The sequence below is a fragment of the Acanthochromis polyacanthus genome, chromosome 12 (genome assembly GCF_021347895.1).
Source record: "Acanthochromis polyacanthus isolate Apoly-LR-REF ecotype Palm Island chromosome 12, KAUST_Apoly_ChrSc, whole genome shotgun sequence".
Taxonomy (NCBI): Eukaryota; Metazoa; Chordata; class Actinopteri; family Pomacentridae; genus Acanthochromis; species Acanthochromis polyacanthus.
Window position 1 is genome coordinate 38,521,633 of NC_067124.1, and position 21,828 is coordinate 38,543,460.

Sequence of the window (21,828 nt, forward strand, 5' to 3'; positions counted from 1 at the left end):
CATCACTCCTGTGTTCTAATGCTACATTGTGTTAGCTAATGGTGCTGAAAGGCTCATTGATGATTAGAAAACCCTTGTGCAGTTATGTTAGCACATGGATAAAAGTGGGAGTTTTATGGAGAACATGGAATTGTCTGGATGACCCCAAATTTTTGAACAGTACTGTACTCACTGAGCCTTATTTATTAATCTATCAAGAAGAAACTCTTCAACGCTTGTCGGTCACTTTACTTTCTGATCTTTTGTGCCGCCTCCGAGGTGGAAAATCGCTCCCACACCATCTTTGTAACTCTTGAGTCGGGAGTTCATATTACAGGAACTTTTCCAGTCAGCTGTCGTTCAGCTGGAACAAAGTTCACAAGTTCCTACACCTTAAGTCAACACCGGAGCTTATGTAAGACAACTGCAGTCAAAGAAAGAGCAGCTGTCATTCAGACTGGTATATAAACACATTATGTCAATTTACTGAGCAGAAGAGAACAATTATGACAGATTTAAATTACAGAAACAATGATAAAAACTGTTAAAGTCACCACATGGCGTGAAGCTCGACATTAAAATACTGTGAACAGATCGGGCAGTAAACGCATCATTCTGTGGCTTGTAGGGTCGGCATGAAAGCAGTCGACGAGACGGCCGTGAAATCTGGCTATGTCCCCCTCAAAACGAATCGTAGTAAAACCCCGTGACTGTTCCTGTCGGTTACGTCATGGTAGTTTACGATGTACCGGCACGTGAAGCATCGTATCCATCCTGTATTTCACAATCATCTTTACAAAGAAAACATCTTTTGAACACGTGTTTTGAAAATAAATATGTTTTAATAGTTACACTAAAAACAACTAATAATATGTAAAACATTTTTACAGCACCAATAAATATATTAATGTGAAAATATACTAAAAGTGTGTACGAAGTTGTACAAAGTCATGACAATCTTAAATACAAACAGAATGAATGTCTTCATCAGAGAAGTGGAAAGTTGTGGATGCTGAGCCAGCAGCCTGTCTCAGTAAAAACACTCTCGGGCCTCCGGTCTGAGCGATGCAGCGCAAACAGCAGTGGTTTCAGGTGATACAGGTAAGATGCATGAGAAGAGACGAGTTCTAGATTGAGATAAGACCTGCCGGATGATGGCAACTTTTAGTGCGGCTCAGAATAACAGTTTGTCGGAAATCATACTGGCCTGATAAAGAAACAAATCATTCCTCCGTAGGAAAAACACGAAAAAAAAGTCTACAGTCTAAAGTTGTGACTTGTGCACTGAGACTTTCTGACGTTCTACAGAGTCTGGTAAAGGGGAAGCTTGGTAATTTGCACTTTCGTCGTTCACTTCAAGTAAGAGTTAAAGTTATTGTTGTGATAAGAACTGAAAGAACAGGTTGATGTCGTTGGTCCTGCCAGCAGGAAGGAGTGTTTTAGCGCAGACGGAGATTCATTCATCAACTTTATATCCAACTTGCGCTAGCCGTGTTTCCATGTGCACTACTGTTCAGAAGTTTAGGGTCACTGGAAATGTTCCTCTGTACCCCTCTAGATATTTTATTTAAAAAATCAGGCGTTTCCAGCTAGAATAGTCATTTACTACATTAACAATGTCTAGACTGTAGCTCTGATTTATTTTTTGTTATCTTTATTGGGAAAAAGCTTTTCTTTCAAAAAGGACATTTCTAAGTGACCCCAACTTTTGGATGGAAGTGTACATGAATTAAAGTTGCTCTAAATTAGGTAAAGTTGGCATTATTAGTTCAAGTTGCTCTAAATGAGTTAAAGGTGACGTACACAACCGTTCAAAAGTTTGGAGTCATCCAGACAATTCCATGTTTTCCATGAAAACTCCCACTTTTATCCATGTGCTAACGGGTTTTCTAACCATCAATGAGCCTTTCAGCACCATTAGCTAACACAATGTAGCATTAGAACACAGGAGTGATGGTTGCTGGAAATGTTCCTCTATGGAGATGTTCCATTAAGAATCAGTCGTTTCCAGCTAGAATTTACCACATTTGCAATGCCTAGACTGTATCTCTGAATCATTTAATGTTGTCTACAGGGGAAAAATGCTTTTCTTTTAAAAAACAGACATTTAAAAGTGACCCAAACTTTTGAACGGTAGTGTATATAACCGTACAGTATTTTCAGCTGTTCCTAGTGTAACGTTGTGTTGCTTTGTCCCTCACTAATAAAGCGTATGTCTGTTTTTTCTTCTTCATGCATCCTTGTAGCGGTTCCTCAGAGGGCAGGTCTTTCTCATATGGTAACAGTTTAACATTAAAGGACATGTTGGATTCCCGCTAAGAATCACTGTCAGGGTTGGGAGTGAGGACATTATGTTCAGAGAAAACAATGCCGTTTTACTGCTCCCCAGACCAGAGGCCTCCGTCTCAGACAGTCTTTTCAAAGTCAGTGCTGAGCCGATCAGTGACATAAAGACTCACTTCTCAACAGGACACATCCTGAGGCAGACAAACGCCAAATCACATGTCTGTCTCCCAGTCGAAAATGAAAAACACCTGTGTTGGCACATCATTCATGTGTATGTTGGTGGCTGGGGTTTTTATCGGCCAACAGGCCCGCAATAATCTCCTCCAGCTGCTGAGAAACGCAGCTTTAGTTAAAATGGAATGTCAAAGCATTGTCAGTCCTTTTTCCCACAACAAAAGTTCTCCATCCCATCTGTGGACAAATTGAAAACAGCTGAAGAGTCAGAATAACCTTAACACTGCAAATAAATATTATAATAGCAAATACTGAACATATTCCATAAATTAGATGTAGTGTCGTAGACAAAGAGATATCTAGTAAGTATATACAGATCGTTCATGATAAAAAACTGTTTTGTCGTGTTTTAAAACAATGCCGATTCAAAAGGAACCTTGTAGTGGATTTCTACAGCGAGGTGCAGTACTGTGATTGTCTTCTCTTCTCTGTATATACCTACAGTAACATCCCTTTAGACACCTGGTCTTAACATATTGTGTTAAAGGAACACAAGCGTCAAAAAGTAAATAACAAACTCGTGCACAAAATAATGACATTTCCCAGGAAGGGTTACACGAAAGAGGCCTGATCAGAAACAGGTGGTGGTTGGTTCCCTCAGGCCGGGCTCACACTGCAGGAGGTTTAAAGTCTTCACAGAGTTTAAAATCAGGCTGCATTATCAGGAGAAACTCCACAGATATTCTGCTCTCTAATCTCAAACTAATGAACAACAAGATTTTTTTTAAAAAACAAAGCGTCACACTGCAGGACTTTATCCAAATGTGGAGTCAGAGAGCAAAGCTCAGGGGGAAGCAGATGGAAACTAAATGGAACAATTAGCTGCTGCAGTCAACCTTTACAGTGAGAGAAAAACAAAAGCAGAAATGAGTCTGCGTGAGAAAATGGTTGGAGAGGTGAGATCATTATAGTTTGTCTGTTCTTTACAGAGAACTGGAGGGGAGATTTTATCTATGAGGTTTACTATCTGTAGCTAACGTTAGCCTCAAGGGCGAGAACATCCTCTGCCCCGGCTACGATAATTGTAACTGTCCAGATTTTATCTGGTAAATATTCAACATCTTGAATATTAACAGCGCTAATATCTGCAACAGTCAAGGAAGTCTCAGATTGAATCTGTAAACTGTCACATTAAAAACTAGAAAAGCACTCAGAGAGCACAGTAAGGCTGCTCAGTAGTATCATTTCCGACAGATGAAGTCTTTAATAAAAATCGACGTTGCGCTGAGCACAGGCGTGTGTTATGCATGGCCATGTTATGTACGGATACTGAATCATGTGACCTAAATATGTAGCAGGCGGTGGGAATTGATGGGACTCAGAAACACCTCCACAATTTAATCAATTGTTCCTTGGATCATTTCTGATGGATAAGTCCTGATAAGTCCTCAGCGGTGGATTTGTAGTAGGATTGAAGTCATGTGACCGTCAGCTGATGTAGTGTTCACTTGTTGTCATGGTTACAGTGATACCGTGCTGCTATCTCACAATGATACAGAAATCTTTAACAAATCCGTGGATCCAGACTTTAAGCTGCATCACTGCCAAAATCTAATCACTTGGTCCTTGTGTCATTTCTGACCTTCCCTGAAAATTTCATCCAAATCCGTTAGTCTGTTTTTCAGTAATGTTGCTAACAGACGGACAGACGGACAAACCAACGCCGATCATCACATAACTCCGCCACGTTCATTGGCGGAGTAAAAACGTGATTTTTTTTAATTCATGTTTCACCTCTCATCTTGGATGAAAGGTGGAACATCTTAAAAAACCTACAATAGAAGTCCAGAGAAGTAGACTGGACTTCTTGAAGACCTTCTTGTTGGTCCTTGTGTCATTTCTGACCTAACCTGAAAATTTCATTCACATCCGTTGGTCCGTTTTTGACTAATGTCACTAACAGACAGACAAACCAGCGCCGATCATCACATAACTCCACTGAGATAACTACTTCTTGGCTGAGTAATAATCTGGACCAACATCTTTTCAGACCAGATTTCTGTTCCAACTGTCAGCAGGATGCAACTCCTGCAGTTTGAGCCCAGCCTCAATAAGAACAGGCCTGATCTTTACCCAGTTTTGACGTTGACTAAGATCTTTGAACGTTCCAAAACTTCATCATTAATCTTTAGTCCGGTTCTTGCTGTCGTCACATTACCCTTCATCTTCACATTATCCACGACCACAGCTTGGAACCTTCACAGTCGCTTCAGGAAACTGCGGACGCTGGAAGAGAACTTTTTAAGTGTATTCTCGTACCAGCTGGAGTCAGTCTGTACAGTGGAGACAACTTCACATCATGGCTGAGGGAAACACTTCTTGGACCTGCTGTTCACTTCAAGTACAAGGAGGTCACTCCTCCCTCTGTCCCCGTTCGCTTCTGTCAGAGTTCCAAGTTCAGATTCTGCTGCGCTGCTCAATGACGTCAATACAAAACATGAGATCCCCAGCAGAGGAGCATCCAGTGAAGTGTTCATAAAACATGTCTTTTTACAGCTCTATCCACGACCAGAACTGAAAGACTTTCCATTCATACGCCAGCAGCGCACTCGTGTCACTTTAAATATGTTTTTCTATGTAGCAGCAGAACATTGTCAACGTAGTAAAAGTACGTATATATATTAAAATCTTTAGTCAGAAAACAGGCCATGTCAAGATGTGCATCCAGAACGTCCTGTCTTGCGTTGTCATCGTGTCCACGCAGGGAATGCATCCTCAGATTTCAAAGTGCTGTTCCAAGAAAAGAATTCCTTCATAACAGTGTCCCAGGTCTCATCTCCTCGGTGTCTCGCATCTGTGGAGGACAAGACGAAAATCTGGTTATGCGGCAAACGGGCTGTTGTGTAACGCGATGAGCAGAAAGTCTGTACATTACAGCTGCATGGAATCAAAATGATTTACAGACAGGGAAAGTAAACAAGGGAGGGGTCATGTGATTCAGTCTACATTCTCTGCTGAATATAAAATGTTCTTGTACAAAAAAAATACCCTACTCAGCGCTCGATTTAGACGGTCGCCAGGTCGCCATTTTGCGATGTTTTTAGTCGCAAATGGTGACCCGGCGACCATCCAAATCGAGCGCTCGATCGAGCTGAACGACGCATTGTGTTTTCTTCATGGAGGCAGCCACTTTGTATGATGTCATCAACCTCCTATCATTCCCGGCACTCGTGGCGACCTGGCGACCGTCTAAATCGAGCGCTGCTAGTGTTCAAAAGTTTGTGGTCACTCATACGATTCCATGAAAACTTCCACTTTTATCCATGTGCTAACATAACTGCACAAGGGTTTTCTAATCATCAGTGAGCCTTTCAACACCATTAGCTAATAATGTAGGACATTATACCACACTTCTTTGAACAATTTGCACTTCTTTCCATTTTCAAGATCCGATAATTACAATAGCGTCTTCTACTTTTGATGTGCTGACAACCATTTGGCTTGTGTGCGTTTTTTACAGGTGAAAATACAAAAATTCCCAGGTCTGACAACATGGGAAATTGCTGCAATTCTGCCAGACTGTTTTTCAAAACTTTTTAGATAAGAAATGAACTAGAATTGACGTGGACTGACCAGGATTTCATCAGACTTTGTTAGCAGTAGCTGTGCGGTCAATAATGTCCATTTAGCTGTACAGGATTAATGTTTGCAGGTGACTGAATGCAGAGATGTTCGTGCTGCTTGTATGTCACATTTCCGTGCTTCATTCGTTTTTAATTGCGTGTGATCTTTGGATATTATGAGTGCAGCATGTAGCTCTGTACAGAGGAGCTGCTTCCACTTAACTGAGCTGTTTATTGACCTGTCCTGACCCTTCATCTCCCCGACCTCTGACCCCTGGCCCCCCACATTGCTTTTTGTGCTTAGAGGGCCACACACTTCTGGTGACCACAGACGTGATTACAATTGGCTGCGTAGTGTTTGGTGGTGACCTGAGGGTGGGGGGTCTCCGGATTAGTTCACCCCCAATGCCCTGAGCTACCGCACACTCGTGATGACATGAGAGGCTGGCGAGAAGAAAGGTTGAGAAAGGGTAGACTAGCGATCAAAAGTTTGAGGGCTCTCAAAAATGTCCTTATTTTTGACAGAAAAATTGCTTTTTTCAGTGAAGATCACATTAAATGAATGGTAAATCCAGTGTAGACATTGCTAATGTGGTAAATGACTATTGTAGCTGTAAACAGCTGATTTTTAATGGAATATCTCCATAGGGGTACAGAGGAACATTTCCAGCAACCATCACTCCTGTGTTCTAATGCTACATTGTGTTAGCTAATGGTGTTGAAAGGCTCATTGATGATTAGAAAACCCTTGTAGCAGTTATGTTAGCACGTGGATAAAAGTGGGAGTTTTCATGGAAAACATGGAATTGTCTGGATGACCCCAAACTTTTGAATGGTAGTGTACTAGAGCGAGTTGACAGTACAAAAGCTGGATATTAAGTCGATGGTTTGGGCTGAAACACTCCTTCCTGCTGGCAGGACAAGCGACAACAACCTGCTCTTTCAGTTCTTATTGCTACAATAACTTTAACTCAAAAACTGCAATTAATCAATTTCCCCTTTGCAATTTCCACACTGATGTGACCATTTATCAGACAGGAGACAATTCAAGCACAACGAAGCACAGAACCTCCACATTCCCATCTACAAACACAACATCGAAAAGCAGGGAGAAGCATGCTTTCTCGGGATGAAATATATCCATGCTGGGAGCACAGACAGGGGCAGAGCAGGCAGGCAGACGAAAAAAAAGGGGATTCAAGGCATGTCTTCATGTTTGGCAAACAAACCTGCAAGTTCTTTCGTTTAACTCAAGCTGCCTGGACCTGCAGTCTAACTGAGTGAATTTGCAGGAACATTGACAGGTGACAGGGTCCTGCACAAACAAGCGCTTTCTTCTCTCTGAGCAAGGTGCACAGTGGCTGCAAGGGAAGCAAAGAGGAGAGACAGAGCTAAGCTAAGAGTGAATTCTGCAGAGGCCAGAGCAGATCTCCATGCAACACCCCCCCCCACCCCCACCCCCGATGGCAGCATGCCACGCCACCTGGATATCAGTGAATCAACCTGACAGAATCCTACACTTGAAGCAACCCTACCCCTCCACCACGAGTTCAGCCCAACGCTCTGCTTCAGGGGCGACATAGACGAGGTCACATTGAGGGGAAAGAACTTTTCGCTGCGTCTTTAGAGGATTTTATGTTCCAACAGGAGATGAGCTGAACCCAGTTTGAGTAAATTTACTTGTGAATTTATCGAGAAAATAGTTATCATTCAAAGGTTTGGGGTCATCCAGACAATTCCATGTTTTCCATGAAAACTCCCACTTTTATCCATGTGCTAACATAACTGCACAAGGGTTTTCTAATCATCAATGAGCCTTTCAGCACCATTAGCTAATAATGTAGCATTAGAACACAGGAGTGATGGTTGCTGGAAATGTTCCTCTGTACCCCTATGGAGATATTCTATTAAGAATCAGCCGTTTCCAGATAGAATAGTCATTTACCACATTAACTATGTCTACACTGGATTTATCATTCATTTAATGTTATCGTCACTGAAAAAAAAAGAAGCTTTTCTTTCAAGACTAAAGACATTTCTAAGTGACCCCAAACTTTTGAATGGTAGTGTATGTTATAGTTTTGTGTTTTAGCCTATTGTCTGTCAGAATATCCCAGCAAATCTTGTGTCTTCAGCAGTGATTGGTTTGATTTGAGCTGAAGGGACGAACAGCTGTACTGATGGGGAACATGGAGGAAAAACCGAGGAAGCATCCGATAAAGTTTTGGTTGCTACAGATAAAAAATAAATAACGGTATGAAGAAACAATGACGATGATGTGCATTATCGGCACCTGTCACAGGGTTGGTGTGACTACTCTCATTGCCAGAAGGGGGAGACAAAAGTTTGTCACTGCAGATTCAAGTCAAACAACAGGAGACGATTCCAGCCAAGCCAACTCCTTCCAACATTATCAACTTTGCAGTGACCTGTATTCTTTGCTTTAATACTGACTGCTGTGGAAATCCGTCATATGGAAAGGAAATATGGCAGCACAGTAATAAAAACTCAAACGAGAATTAGTAAACACTTTTCATTGGAGACCATTACAGACCAGAAAACAGCCCTAAAACCATTTCTCATGGAGACATCGTGAAAATTGCCATAGCATGATGATTCTGCCGTGACGTTTATGATCTCGTTCTTCCCCAAAACACCACCATTTGATGATCTTTGGCTCAGCCCTACTGCAGGTACACTACCAGTCAAACGTCTTAACACCTTCTTGTTTACAACATAATTCCATATTTGTCCTTTAATAGTTTCGATGTCTTCAGTATTACCCTGCAATGTATAAAATAATTAAATAAAAACCACTGAATGAGAAGGTGTGTCCAAACTTTCGACTGGTAGTGTACGTTAAAAAGTAGACAGAAAGAGCCTCCGTTTACTTCAGAAGAGTAATCGTGCTGGTGTCTCCATAGTTCACAATCACTCTGACAAACAAAAGAAAGGAGAGCAGCTCCTGAACGCCTGCAGTGTTCAGTCACATGCTAACAAACACAAATAGAAAGAGATCAAATGACAACACTGTGCCAACCGTTTCCATATCAGCAGGGTTGGCTATTGATCCACAGGACCGTGCACATGTGCACGTCCTCTTTATAGCAGCTCCGATTCACCTGCACGGGTAAACTGGGTGTCTATGTGCACGATGACAGGCAGGCATCCAGCGAGGGCTGAGATTAGTTGAGGCATCTAACAAACAGATCTGACTGAGCTGACATGATCTCATCTCTCCTCTAGCAATCCATCAGAGCTCAGTTCAGGACTCTCCTCTGATCTGATTAAAACTGACCCCCGCTGAGACGCTTCAGCACGAACATGAACCACATGCGTTCATCGTACATACAGCTCTACGTCAGCTAGCCAGTTCTCCTCGGCACCTCGGCTCGTCTGAGCTCATCTTCTATTTGCACCACTAAAAATAAAAATAGGTTAACTGCATGACACCTGTTGCTATGATTAGAGCGGGGGAGTGGCCGAGTTCTGAGGGTCAGGTTTGTGCACCTGGAGCCAGAGTGCAGACGGCAGTGGGTGGTCTGAAGTCGCCTCAATCACTGCCTGCTACACCCGAACCATAAAGCACTAAAGCACATGCCATAAAAGCAGCACAGCTTAAATGAGAGTTCATTACAGGCATCAGATCTGCAAGAAACTTCAGACACTTCTGCTGAAATGAACTGAAAGAAGCGTGAACTAAGACAGCACTATTTCAGCCTGATCTGTGCACGTTTGTGCTCATGCACAGGAAAGGGGATAAAGGAGGGGATATGAGGGTAAAGGGGTCAGAGGGATGGTAATGATAACCATCTAATTATCTACAGACAGCACCTTAAACCAACACTGAGGAAGCGGATAGGCTTCAAACCAAAACCTGCTGGAAGCTGAAAGCAGCAGGAAGTTATGCCGTCACCTGCTGCTACTTTTTATTAATACAGATGAACAAAGGCAGAGGAAAGAGGAGCTGTGTGCATTTTGAAATGAAACAGAAAACACAGAGCATACTTACTATGACTTCTTTGCTTGAACACCTGGCTTTACTCTGAAAGAAACCAAAAAAAACAAGATGATGTCGATCTTCATTTCATAAAGTTGCTGTAATTGTGTGCGAGAGAATTCAAGGTTTTACCTGCATTCACACTTTTGATGCTCTGTGAAAGTTAAATGAATGGTATGTTGTGTTACCCTCGGTCTAAACCGCATTACCTTGAAGAGAAACAAAGGACATAACAAGGAGAAGTTTACATGAAAGCAGCTTTTCACAACCCTCAGTGTAGACACCACAGACCTGAAAAGTCAGAGGCGTTAGCCGCCGGTGTCACTATAACCAGCAGGCCTTGGACAGGCTTTGAACCTGGCTGTAAACACAGTGTCAGGATAAACAACATGTCAGATACCAAACCTCACCACTTCATTTCTCCTGTTTGTGGATGTAAATGTTGTGTTTTTCAGATGACCTACACATTCGCAAACAAAACCCTCATCATACTCTGAAAAACCACAAAGATTACCCAACTCTTTCAGTTCTCCACCAAGCCTCCTCAGTTGTTGTATGATTTCCGGTGGATGAAATCATTAGTAAAAAATGACCTTGTGTTGAGCACAGGTGTGTGTCATACATGTGGACATTATGTACGGATACAGAATCACGTGACCTAAATATGTAGCGGGCGGAGGGAGTTGATGGGACTCAGAAACACCCCCACAATTTAATCAATTGTTTCTTGTATCATTTCTGTCAGCAGGCAGCTGACATAGCGCTCACTTGTTGTCATGGTTACAGTGACGCCGTGCTGCTATCTCACAATATGTAAATCTTTAACAAATCCGTGGATCCAGACTATAAGCTGCATCGCTGCCAAAATCTAATCAATTGATACGTGTGACATTTCTGACCTTCCCTGAAAATTTCATCCGAATCTGTTCGTCCGTTTTTCAGTAATGTTGCTAACAGACAGACAGACAGACAAACCAACACTGACAGGACAGAAAAAAACGAGACGGGTACAGGAATTACGGAAAATATCAAAAATATTTCAGCAAGAAAGTTAAAAACTGATGTTTTATGTGTTTCTTCAAGTTTCAGTTTGTTGTCACGGAGCCTTTATGTCTGACAGGGGGGCATACACCAGGTCTTTACTTTACGACGTCCTCAACTTTTGGCGTTTCGTGGTTACGTCGCCATCTCCCATAAATTTATTAAGGAAATCCTGTTCCATCATTCTGACGAACAGCATTTACAACGTTAAAACTAATTTCACGCAGGAACTCGTCAGCGAGCGAAGTGGACGGATACGTCGTCACGCGAATGACGAGGCAGACGGCTTTGTTTACATTCGCCATTTGTACGCCATATTGGATTGTGCTACATTCGCTTTCTTTCTTTGACAAACAGACAAACGTACGCCTATCGCCACATAACTCCGCAACATTCCTTGGTGGAGTAATTAATGATTAAAGGTGGATAAAGCAATCTCAACATAAAAATTTACTTACTAGCTTTGTCTGGGGCTCTCAACCACATTTCATGGTCTTCGTCGATGGGTGGCGTTTGCTCAGTTTTCGTGGAGATGGTGCAGTTGTCATAATGTGACCTAGGTATGGAAAATCAGTCAACTTACAACTCCATACGCATATCACACGAGTACAACTGGTCCATCTCCACAACAGCAAGTCAAACTGCATCTGCTCAGACTGAGATGTGGTTGAAAGCCCCGTTCTGCTCTATGGAGGACTTAAACCTGCAGCTTTCACCTGCGACCGCCGGCTCACCTGCATCGTGACATTGCGCGTTTCTGTTGGAACACACTCCATCGCTTCGTCGCTGCAGCAGCCTCCACAGCGGTTGAGGACCACGCAGGACGGGACGTAGGTGTGTTCTGTATCCTCTGGATACTCCTGAATGATGTCCACCAGAATCTCTCTGGGCTGACACATGCTCTTGGTGATGACACTGGTGAAAGGGATGACTGAAAACACAAAGAGATTGATCGTAAAACAACGATATTTTCACCATCGGTTAGAAAAGTGATTTGAAAGGTCACATTACTCCGCTGTGTTCTTTGGCGGAGTAATAAAACAAACACAAAATGGCAGACGGAACACAAAAAAAGGACCCAACAAAAGCCCCGGAAAGTGACAAAACACCTAAAATCAGTCACTTAGTGACACAATACAAGAAGAACGGAACGCAAACCAACCAAAGTGAGATGCAAAAGGACACAATTGTGGTGCAAAATGACAAAAAACAAGAGACAAAACAGCCTCAAACACAAATTAAACAACCAAAACCAGACACAAAACAACAATATGGAGATAAATGAAGACAAAGACCAGACTTCTTTTATTTCAGAATTCTGCAGTTGGTCAATTTCACAGCCATTTCCTAATAACACAGTAAGTTCAGCAAGTAGCACTGAGCAGAAACAAGTTCACTTCACTGCTGTCCTAAATTTACATCACAAGGGATATAGAGGAATAAAACTGTCTAATGTCACCAAAAAGAAGAGCAACCCACATTCAGAAGAAGACAGCTCCTTACACATGACCACAGGACAAAAACAAGCTGATTAATTCCATAACAAATGAGACTATGAAAGTATCCACCATGGCTGTGTTGGTGCAGATAAGCCACATTTTATCATCTGAAACTCTGAATGTGGATCAGGAACAGAAGAGATTTGGTACCAGTCGGACAAAACCCTGAAGTTCAGACTGAATGCAGCTACAGAACCTGCCACCCCTGCATTTCCATCCCCTGTGCAGCCAGAAATAATCCCTTCCACACTCCCACAGTTCCCAGTGACCTCCTGCTAACTCCTGACCCCTGATTGGTCAGAGCAGTCATGACCTCCGGCTCTGTGGCGCCAGGCTTCACCTCCGACATATGACCTCAGAAAACCCACCCATGTGCAGGCACCGACTCCCGGCTAATGCTGGGAACCGACTGGCTTTATAACTACATTTCAAATCTACAGTGAATCCTCGAGAATCTGAGTGTCGTTTGAAGAGTCAGTGGGATGTTTGTGGTTAGATGACTGAAATGATAATGACAGAAACTCTTTGACTGTGGTCAGAGGGACCCTCCATCCCATGACTTTTTAATCATCACTGAATGCATCCCTCCAGCTCCAGAATGAAGGAAGCAGTGTAAGTTGGTCAGAAGACATGAGATCTGTTGGCTGCGTAGAGTCGGTTCGCCTCAACCCAAGTCATCTCAGCTTGGTTCTCCTCAGAACTACGATGATAGATCCATCTGGTGGTGCTTTTTAAGTCCTACTAACAAGATTTAAACCAGCAATAAGCTTTAAACTAGCAAGTATTCCATAAAGCCTGATGTGTGTTGTTCCTTTGTGCCATGACACTCCACTTTCCAACAAGTATGAGCCCCATGAGGCTGTTTTCAGCTTTTTTCACTACTGCATTATAAAGACCAGCCACACATGATGTACCTCGTGCTCTCAGAACAGTCTCAGTTATCCACATTTTCCATCATTTGATGTGACAATACTTCCAGATTTTTATATTAGCCTTCATGTCAAGGGGAAAAAAACTGTATTACTGACTTGTGATGTTTTTAATTCATGTACCACACTATAAAATGCTGCGGTACAGATTTCTGTTCAGAACTGTGTAGGGAACAATGTCCACCACAACATCAACGGGCATCCACCACAATGTCTACCAACATCCACCACAACATCCACCAGCATCTACCACAACGTCTACCAACATCCACCAACGCCCACCACAACGTCTATCAACATCCACCACAACATCCACCAACATCTACCAAAACATCCTCCACAATATCCACCAGTGTCCGTCACATCTACCACAACGTCCACCACAGAACTTGCTCAGTGATGCAGGTTGTTCTGACTGATGAGTCTCTGTCCATCAGCAGCAGAGACAATAAATCTCACCCCAAAAAGTAATTCAGGCTCAGTAACCATAAACTATCCTTTCACCTCACAAACACAAAAATATAACAACTGTAGAGGTCTTGACAGATTCTGTTTTCTCTCTCACAGTTAAATCTTGCTTTGAAATCTGAACCACTTTGATAGCGACTCCAAAGTCCATAGTCAGACCTTTGTCTCATGTCTGTACAAGACACAAGGTTGAACTTATTCCAAGGAGCAAACACTTCCAACACTTGTCAAAAACAGACAAAAGTTTCCACCAGATGACAAGGAACAGAAGAAGTTTTTCTCTGCTAGAGATCACTTACCTTCATTTTACTCTTGTCCACTCCCTTGTTCAGGCTGGCAGTCTGTAAGAGATGCAGAACAGAACAGGCGTTAATATTTCTCACCTGCAGCACTACCTCAATAAACTCCTATTTTACACATCGATCACACTGCCTACAATGACCTGGTTTAGCAAAGACTAAAGATTTCAAATACTGATAAGACAGGATGTTCATGGTCTTTAACAGTTTATTAGGTACACACAGCTAAACTGCTGCTGCTTATGCAGGATATTATATTAAACTTAACACCAAGTTTTTCTTAGAACCATGCCAGAAAGGTGCTGATTCACCTGCATTATACCTGTATATGATAATAACCTCAGTAAAATAAAACCCAGTTCAACAGCACCACCAACTGCTTCTTCTAAAACAAGTTCAAACTGAAGCTGATGATGCTTGGAGCTCTTCGGAGACTTCAGCTGATCAGACAAGGCTCATGTCGCTCAGCTAAGCTTACAGTCTATTCAATAACTATAGTAATAACGAAATAATAAAATATGAACGATGACAGTCAACCAGATTTTTTTATGGCGCTCCCACTGGTTTTAATATCCATCTGTCCATCCAGCCATCCATTATCTATACACCGCTTCATCCTCCCAGCTGATTAAAGGTGAAGGTTCACCTGGACAGGTAGCAGTCCATCAGACAAACAATCACATTCACACCTGCGGATAGTTTAGAATCACCAGTTCACCTCAGCATGTCTTTGGACTGTGGGAGTAAGCTGGAGAACTCATAGAAAACCCATCAGAGGCTAGGGTTTGGGTTAAGGGAAAGACCAGAACTAGGGACCTGAGTCTACTGAGTGAAAACAGTTAAATGTTCTCTGTTAGGAGCTGCAACTCGTAGAATGTTGAGATTCAAATTTAGATACAGATAAAACTCTGAACATTTATTTTGTCATCCAAGGACTTTGAAACTATGCGTATGAACTGCATAATATTGTGTTGGACTGTTTTAAAGTCCAACCCAAAGCTCTTTCTGAGTCACGGTCGTCGAAGTAAGTTTAAAGTGTTGAGCGTTTTCTGATGCGATCAGCAGAAAAGTAAAAGACATGATGCTGTTTTTGAAAAAAGTTGTTCAGCTGTTACTAAATCTGTTTAAGTAGAAATGTTTGAAACGCTCGGAAACGCGACAGAAAGTGAAGTGTTCAGTCAACCTTTTAATCGGTTAGAATTTAAATGCTGCTGCCTGAACTCTGAACTCTCTGGAGTCCGTCGGGTCAGAACTGTGGACAGTTTCATTTTCTTGTCAGGAAGTTCTGAGGCAGCTTGAGGAACTAATGGCATCTTAATTATTCACAAAGCACTTCCTGGAACATTTCCTGGTTATCTTACGTGTCTTTTTAACCATCCAGTCTCAGGCACCGTTTTACAGCACATTTAATGTAATAACTGCTGAACCAAAGTAGAAAAATCTCACAGATGTAAGCTCACAAGTTTAAGTATATAGACCCTACAATGTTCTTTACACGTTAAAGACTACATCCTTACAAAAAATATCTGAAATCCTGTTTCATCTGACTGGAAAGGATTTCCTGGAACGCCTATGAGCAGGCTTCGTTTGTATTCATTTAATATTTATTATAGATCTATTTGACATTGTAATGCAGGAGTGTCAAATGTACGGTCCGTGGGCCAAAACTGGTCCGCCAGAGGGTCCAATCCGGCCCGTGGGATGACTTTGTAAAGTGCAAAAATTATGGAGAAAACACCATCTGCAAATTGTAAATTTCAAAAACCCTAAATTTCAATGATTTCCATACTTTGACAAGTTGTTTTGATCATAAAGTAAAATTCTAGATTGTTTTGATGCCTGAAACTGAATCTTTTGTGCCTTCGTAGACACACTGATCTGAAAATTTTAATATGGAACTGATAAAAAGTGAGTTATAATACTGTTGGAATTGAACAAATTTTTCTTTAGGAATTTCAGGTTGTTCGTAATGTTCTGTAAAAAGATGGTTCCTTAAAACGTGAGCATTTTCATAATGTACTTTTTGCCCTAAAATAAATGGAAAAAATTGGAGTTTTTAGTCGTCTGAGTTGTGTGACGATCGGTGTTAGTTTGTCTGTCTGTCCGTCTGTTAGCAGCATTACTGAAAAACAGAACAACGGATTTGGATGAAATTTTCAGGGAAGGTCAGAAACGACCCAAGGACCAAGTGATTAGATTTCGGCAGTGATGCAGCTTATAGTCTGGATCCACGGATTTGTTAAAGATTTCTGTATCATGGTGAGATAGCAGCACGGCGTCGCTGGTTAAAAAGACACGTAAGATAACCAGGAAATGTTCCAGGAAGTGCTTTGTGAATAATTAAGATGCCATTAGTTCCTCAAGCTGCCTCAGAACTTCCTGACAAGAAAATGAAACCGTCCACAGTTCTGACCCGACGGACTCCAGAGAGTTCAGAGTTCAGGCAGCAGCATTTAAATTCTAACCGATTAAAAGGTTGACTGAACGCTTCACTTTCTGTCGCGTTTCCGAGCGTTTCAAACATTTCTACTTACACAGATTTAGTAACAGCTGAACAACTTTTTTCAAAACAGCATCATGTCTTTTACTTTCTGCTGATCGCATCAGAAAACGCTCAACACTTTAAACTTATTTCGACGACCGTGACTCAGAAAGAGCTTTGGGTTGGACTTTAAAACAGTCCAACACAATATTATGCAGTTCATACGCATAGTTTCAAAGTCCTTGGATGACAAAATAAATGTTCAGAGTTTTATCTGCATTTAAATTTGAATCTCAACATTCTACGAGTTGCGGCTCCTAACCGAGAACATTTTAACTGTAACCATGACAACAAGTGAACAATACATCAGCTGATTGTGATCCTACTACAAATCCACCACTGAGGACTTATCAGGACTTATCCATCAGAAATGATCCAAGGAACAACTGATTAAATTGTGGGGGTGTTTCTGAGTCCCATCAATTCCCGCCGCCCGCTACATATTTAGGTCACATGATTCTGTATCCGTACATAACGTACACATGCATAACACACGGCTGTGCTCAGCGTAAGGTCATGTTGTTTGTGGGTAAATCTATATTAAGTGGACACATTCTATGTTGCCGTGATTTCTGATCATCAATAACTAATTTCAAAAAAATGCTGCATTTCTGATAATATGGGGGAATGAGCAGCCTTGGAGGAGGACTAAGCTCTCTGAATGCTTTTCTTTTCATGTTTATAGGTTATTATGCTCTGATTTTACTCGTCCGGCCCACTGAAGATCAAACTGTGTCCCTGAACTGAAATGATTCTGACACCCCTGCGGTAGTGGGTCTCAAAAATCAGGTCGTAATAAATTTCCATATCATTTCTGACATGAGAAACCGGCTCCACCTGTGAGGAACATGTTGAATCCTGACATCGTAGATTTGAACCTGACTGTGGTTCAGATCCATTAAAACTGGTCAAACACACAGGTGAGGACAAAAGCTGGCACCTTCAAAATAACTGCCTCAGTGAAGCAGATAAGAGAAAGGAACTGTGATGCACTTTAAACCCATTTTCAAGAGCGAATAACAGAAATTTGGACCATCCTGGATCCATTCAATCATTCTGATCTGCTGTGAACTATTCTATCACCAAGTTTCATGGCTTTTAGAGTTTTAATTTTGGAGATAATGAACTGTAAACATGGTGTTTACCTGTAAAATGTTCACTTGTATTCAACATAGAAATGTCACAGGTCTGGAAAACATACAAAATTCTACTTCAATATTTTACAGAATTCAATTTTAGGTCCCAAATCAGTGAACAAAATCTGAGAATTTATGTCCTGATTTCTACATCTTGGGGTTTTAGTCACTTCTCCACCTTCATTGTAGCGATTCAAGGAAACAAAACATTATAAATTAAAGCAAAAACTGCAATTTTTCAAACGGATTCGACATGAATAACGTTCAGGCTTTCATTTGTTCCGTCAGACTCTCACAGAAGCACCATCTGTGTTCAACAGACATTTTAGGAGCGCCAAAAATCTGATTCATCACAAGGTTTTATTGTGAAATCACGCAGGAGCCTGTTTGGGTGGTGAACAGCTGATTGACGGATCCTATTGGCTCCTTTCTGCCCTGTTGGCTGCTGTAACCGCAGCAGATATTGCGTGAGAAAGCGGACCGGCTGCGTGGGAACCAGGAGGGGACCCAGGAGGGCATCCAGCGGGCAGCTGAGGCTCCACTGACCGGCCAGAGCCTCCACTGACCGGCCCACCACACAAAAATTACATCCTGGACGAACTTCAGAGCACATTCAGCTGCAGAGAACCAGAACAAACCACTCACAAATCCAACAAAGTTTAACGACAACTCCGGATCCAGTTCGGCTGACAGGGAACCGAACCAGGAGAACCTCTTTAATCCCACTGACATGCTGGGAACTTTCCCTTGGCACTTTAAACATGGTGGTGAAATTAAAAAATAAATAAATCACGCCTCTGTGTGCATTCAGATCATTAACAGATGTTTCCTCACAACAGCCAAATGTTTGCAGTTTATTCTGCTCCTTTGCGCAACACTTGAACACAAAACCTCCGCGTCACCGAGTCTGGGTCAGTCTGAACACAACAACACGCAGCTGTTTTCATTGCAGAAACTCACCTTTACGGACGACAGGTGCAGAACCGCTGCCAACACGAGCCGAACCAAAGTGACACCAAAGTTCATGGCTGAATCCGCGCTGCGTCCTGAAATCTGCGCGGTGCGTTAGGAGCGAAAAACCAGACGACGCGACGGCGCAACAAAAAAAAAACGGAGAATCAATAATCAGAAGCGGGTTGGATGTGGCTACAGCAGATCCATAGGGTCCACGGCGCGTGTCACGTTCACACAGATCCTCCCAGCGGCTCCGTGGGAAACGTTCATCCAGACAAAGACACTGAAATCCACGCAGGAACCCGGCGATCCTCCCACAGTGCCTAATGTGACTGGTGTGGAAACTTTACGCAGCGCGGTGCGTCCTGACTGCAGGTGGCGGAGCGTGACGGTGTGCGCAGGTACGGAGTGAGAGAGAGTGCTGTCCACGGAGTGTTCTGCTGTTCGTTCCTCGGGGTTCTGCGTGTATATTTCGTGGATCCTCAGCGGTACTAGCCTCTAGCCCCGCTCGTCCCATTGAAGGCGGGCCGGGGGGGGGAGGAACCAATGGCAGGGATGAAGCCGGTGGTGTGTGTGTGCGGTCACGCACGCACACACGCCCACATGAATACACGTCACCGGATGACGTACCGTCGCCTGGTCCACGTAGCTGAAGTGAAAGCGATGAATTTGTGTTTCCTTCAACATGTCTGAGTTTCTAAGTGCTGATTCACGGAGAGGCCAGAACCAGGATCAGCTACTCTGTGACACATTTTCTCTTTTAGGCTGTTGTCTTTGCGGCTGCTGCTCAGATTTATGACTTCCACGTGTTATTTCTCCATCAGTTCAACACACACAAAGTAGAAGACAAAAAATGATGAGAGTTGGGATGTATGGCTCTTTGAATGGAGGCAGAGCCTGAAAAAAGACTGGCTCGTTGTTAGATTCATTGATTTTTTTTTTAGAAGTCAACCAGGGGTAACTGGTTTCTATCAAGGAAACAATCACTGGTAGCAGATATAATGTAAGTTATGGATCAGAATAATGCAAACTTAAGGCAATTCCATGTTCTCCATAAAACTCCCACTTTTATCCATGTGCTAACATAACTGCACAAGGGTTTTCTAATCATCAATGAGCCTTTCAGCACCATTAGCTAACACAATGTAGCATTAGAACACAGGAGTGATGGTTGCTGGAAATGTTCCTCTGTACCCCTATGGAGATATTCCATTAAAAATCAGCCCTTTTACAGCTACAATAGTCATTTACCACAGCAAGAATGTCTACACTGGATCTATCATTCATTTAATGTTATCTTCATTGAAAAAAAAGTTCTTTCAGAACCAAGGACATTTTTAAGTGACCCCAAACTTCTGAATGGTAGTGTACAAGAAAGGAAAAGTAGTGAAACTAACATGTTTTCTCAGAGTTTAAGTTACTTTGGTTTGTCTGTTTTGAATGAAATTTTAAGCATTACTGAAAAACAGACTAACGGATTTGGATGAAATTTTCAGGGAAGGTCAGAAATGACGTAAGGACAAAGTGATTTGATTTTGGCAGTGATGCAGCTTAAAGTCTGCATTTATGGATTTGTTAAGGGTCAGGTTAACTGGTGATTCTAAATTGTTTGTAGGTGTGAATGTGAGTGTGACTGTTTGTCTCTATGTGTAGCCCTGATAGACTGGGCACACCCTAAGCTAGCTGGGATCGACTCCAGACCCTGTGACACTAGTGATGGATGGATGGATGGATGGATGGATGGATGGATGGATGGATGGATGGATGGATGGGACTCTTCTTGAATGATGCTCAGGAACAATCTGATCAAGCATCAAAGTCCCTGGGATCATAAACTGCCTGGCAAAGCCTGATATTCACAAAGTTTTCATGGAGCACAGTATAAATAAGGAGCCACATTCTATATACATATACATATCAGAGAAACTTTTATAAAACAAGGAGGAGGGGAGATGATTTTCTGCTCGATGGTGGCGACACAGAACAGGCCGAATGAACGAAGGGGACTGAAGACGAGCATGACTTCCTGCCGCTCCATTTCAGACAGAACACCTTATCAGATTTAACCATTTATTTCAAAATGACTTGTGTTTGTATTTAACAGTGACTCTGCTTGAGTGATGCTCTGAGTCAGGAGGAAGTAATACATAGACAGCCCATGAGTTCTCAAAGCCCCAAACCCAGAGGGAGCAGACGAGCTGAGTCACGTGTCTAAACAGCTCAAGGAATAGCCTCTGTGGAGCAACAAGCTTGTCGCATTTCCTTTGAATTCACGCACGCATACAGTGGTGAGAGGAAGTTTCCGTACACTTGGGAAGTCCATGTATATCATGGAAGGCTTGAGTGTCTGATGACTTCAATAACTTAGAGTTTTCTATCATGGAATCATTGGAACACATGCATCTTTGACGCACGCATGCACACACACCACAATCATGTGTTTTGGTTATTTCATAGACTTATGAAGTCTTTTGGAAAAGATGACAACATTTTCTGGGTCAAAAATATGCTTAAAGTAACTGAAATTATCAGTTTTGATGATGTAGAAAGTTGTGTTAATCTAATTTTCTATGTTTCCTGGCCTCATAATTTCTTGTGGGTGATCATGATCGACTACAGCTGCTGACTCCTCTGAGCCAGCTTAAATAGAACCATTAGATCCACTCAGTAGACTCAAACACTACAGTGGGAAAGTCTGAGGAGCTCAGCAAAGATCTGAAGAAGCAAATCCTTGACTTGAACAAATGAGGAAGTCATTTCAAAGCAGTTTCAGATCCCAAATCATCTGTTTGTGAGTCTAAAGTTCATGGTCCAGTTGTGTTACTGCCACCATCATGAAGAAAACACAAACTATCACCTGCTGCTGAGAGATGATTGGTCAGGATGGTCAAGAGTCAA

The 21,828-nt window shown here is 42.3% G+C and overlaps 1 protein-coding gene across 1 annotated transcript; it reads right to left on the reverse strand.

Moving 5' to 3' along the window:
- Positions 1-801: 801 nt before the first annotated feature.
- On the reverse strand, positions 802-20,280 carry vegfaa (vascular endothelial growth factor Aa). Its single transcript, XM_051956371.1, has 7 exons — positions 18,937-20,280; positions 14,295-14,340; positions 11,838-12,034; positions 10,195-10,271; positions 10,075-10,107; positions 7,292-7,423; positions 802-5,293 (listed from the first exon to the last, which is right to left on the reverse strand). The coding sequence occupies exons 1-7, from the start codon at positions 19,000-19,002 to the stop codon at positions 5,272-5,274; spliced, it is 573 nt and encodes a 190-aa protein (XP_051812331.1). The 5' UTR covers positions 19,003-20,280; the 3' UTR covers positions 802-5,271.
- Positions 20,281-21,828: the final 1,548 nt, after the last annotated feature.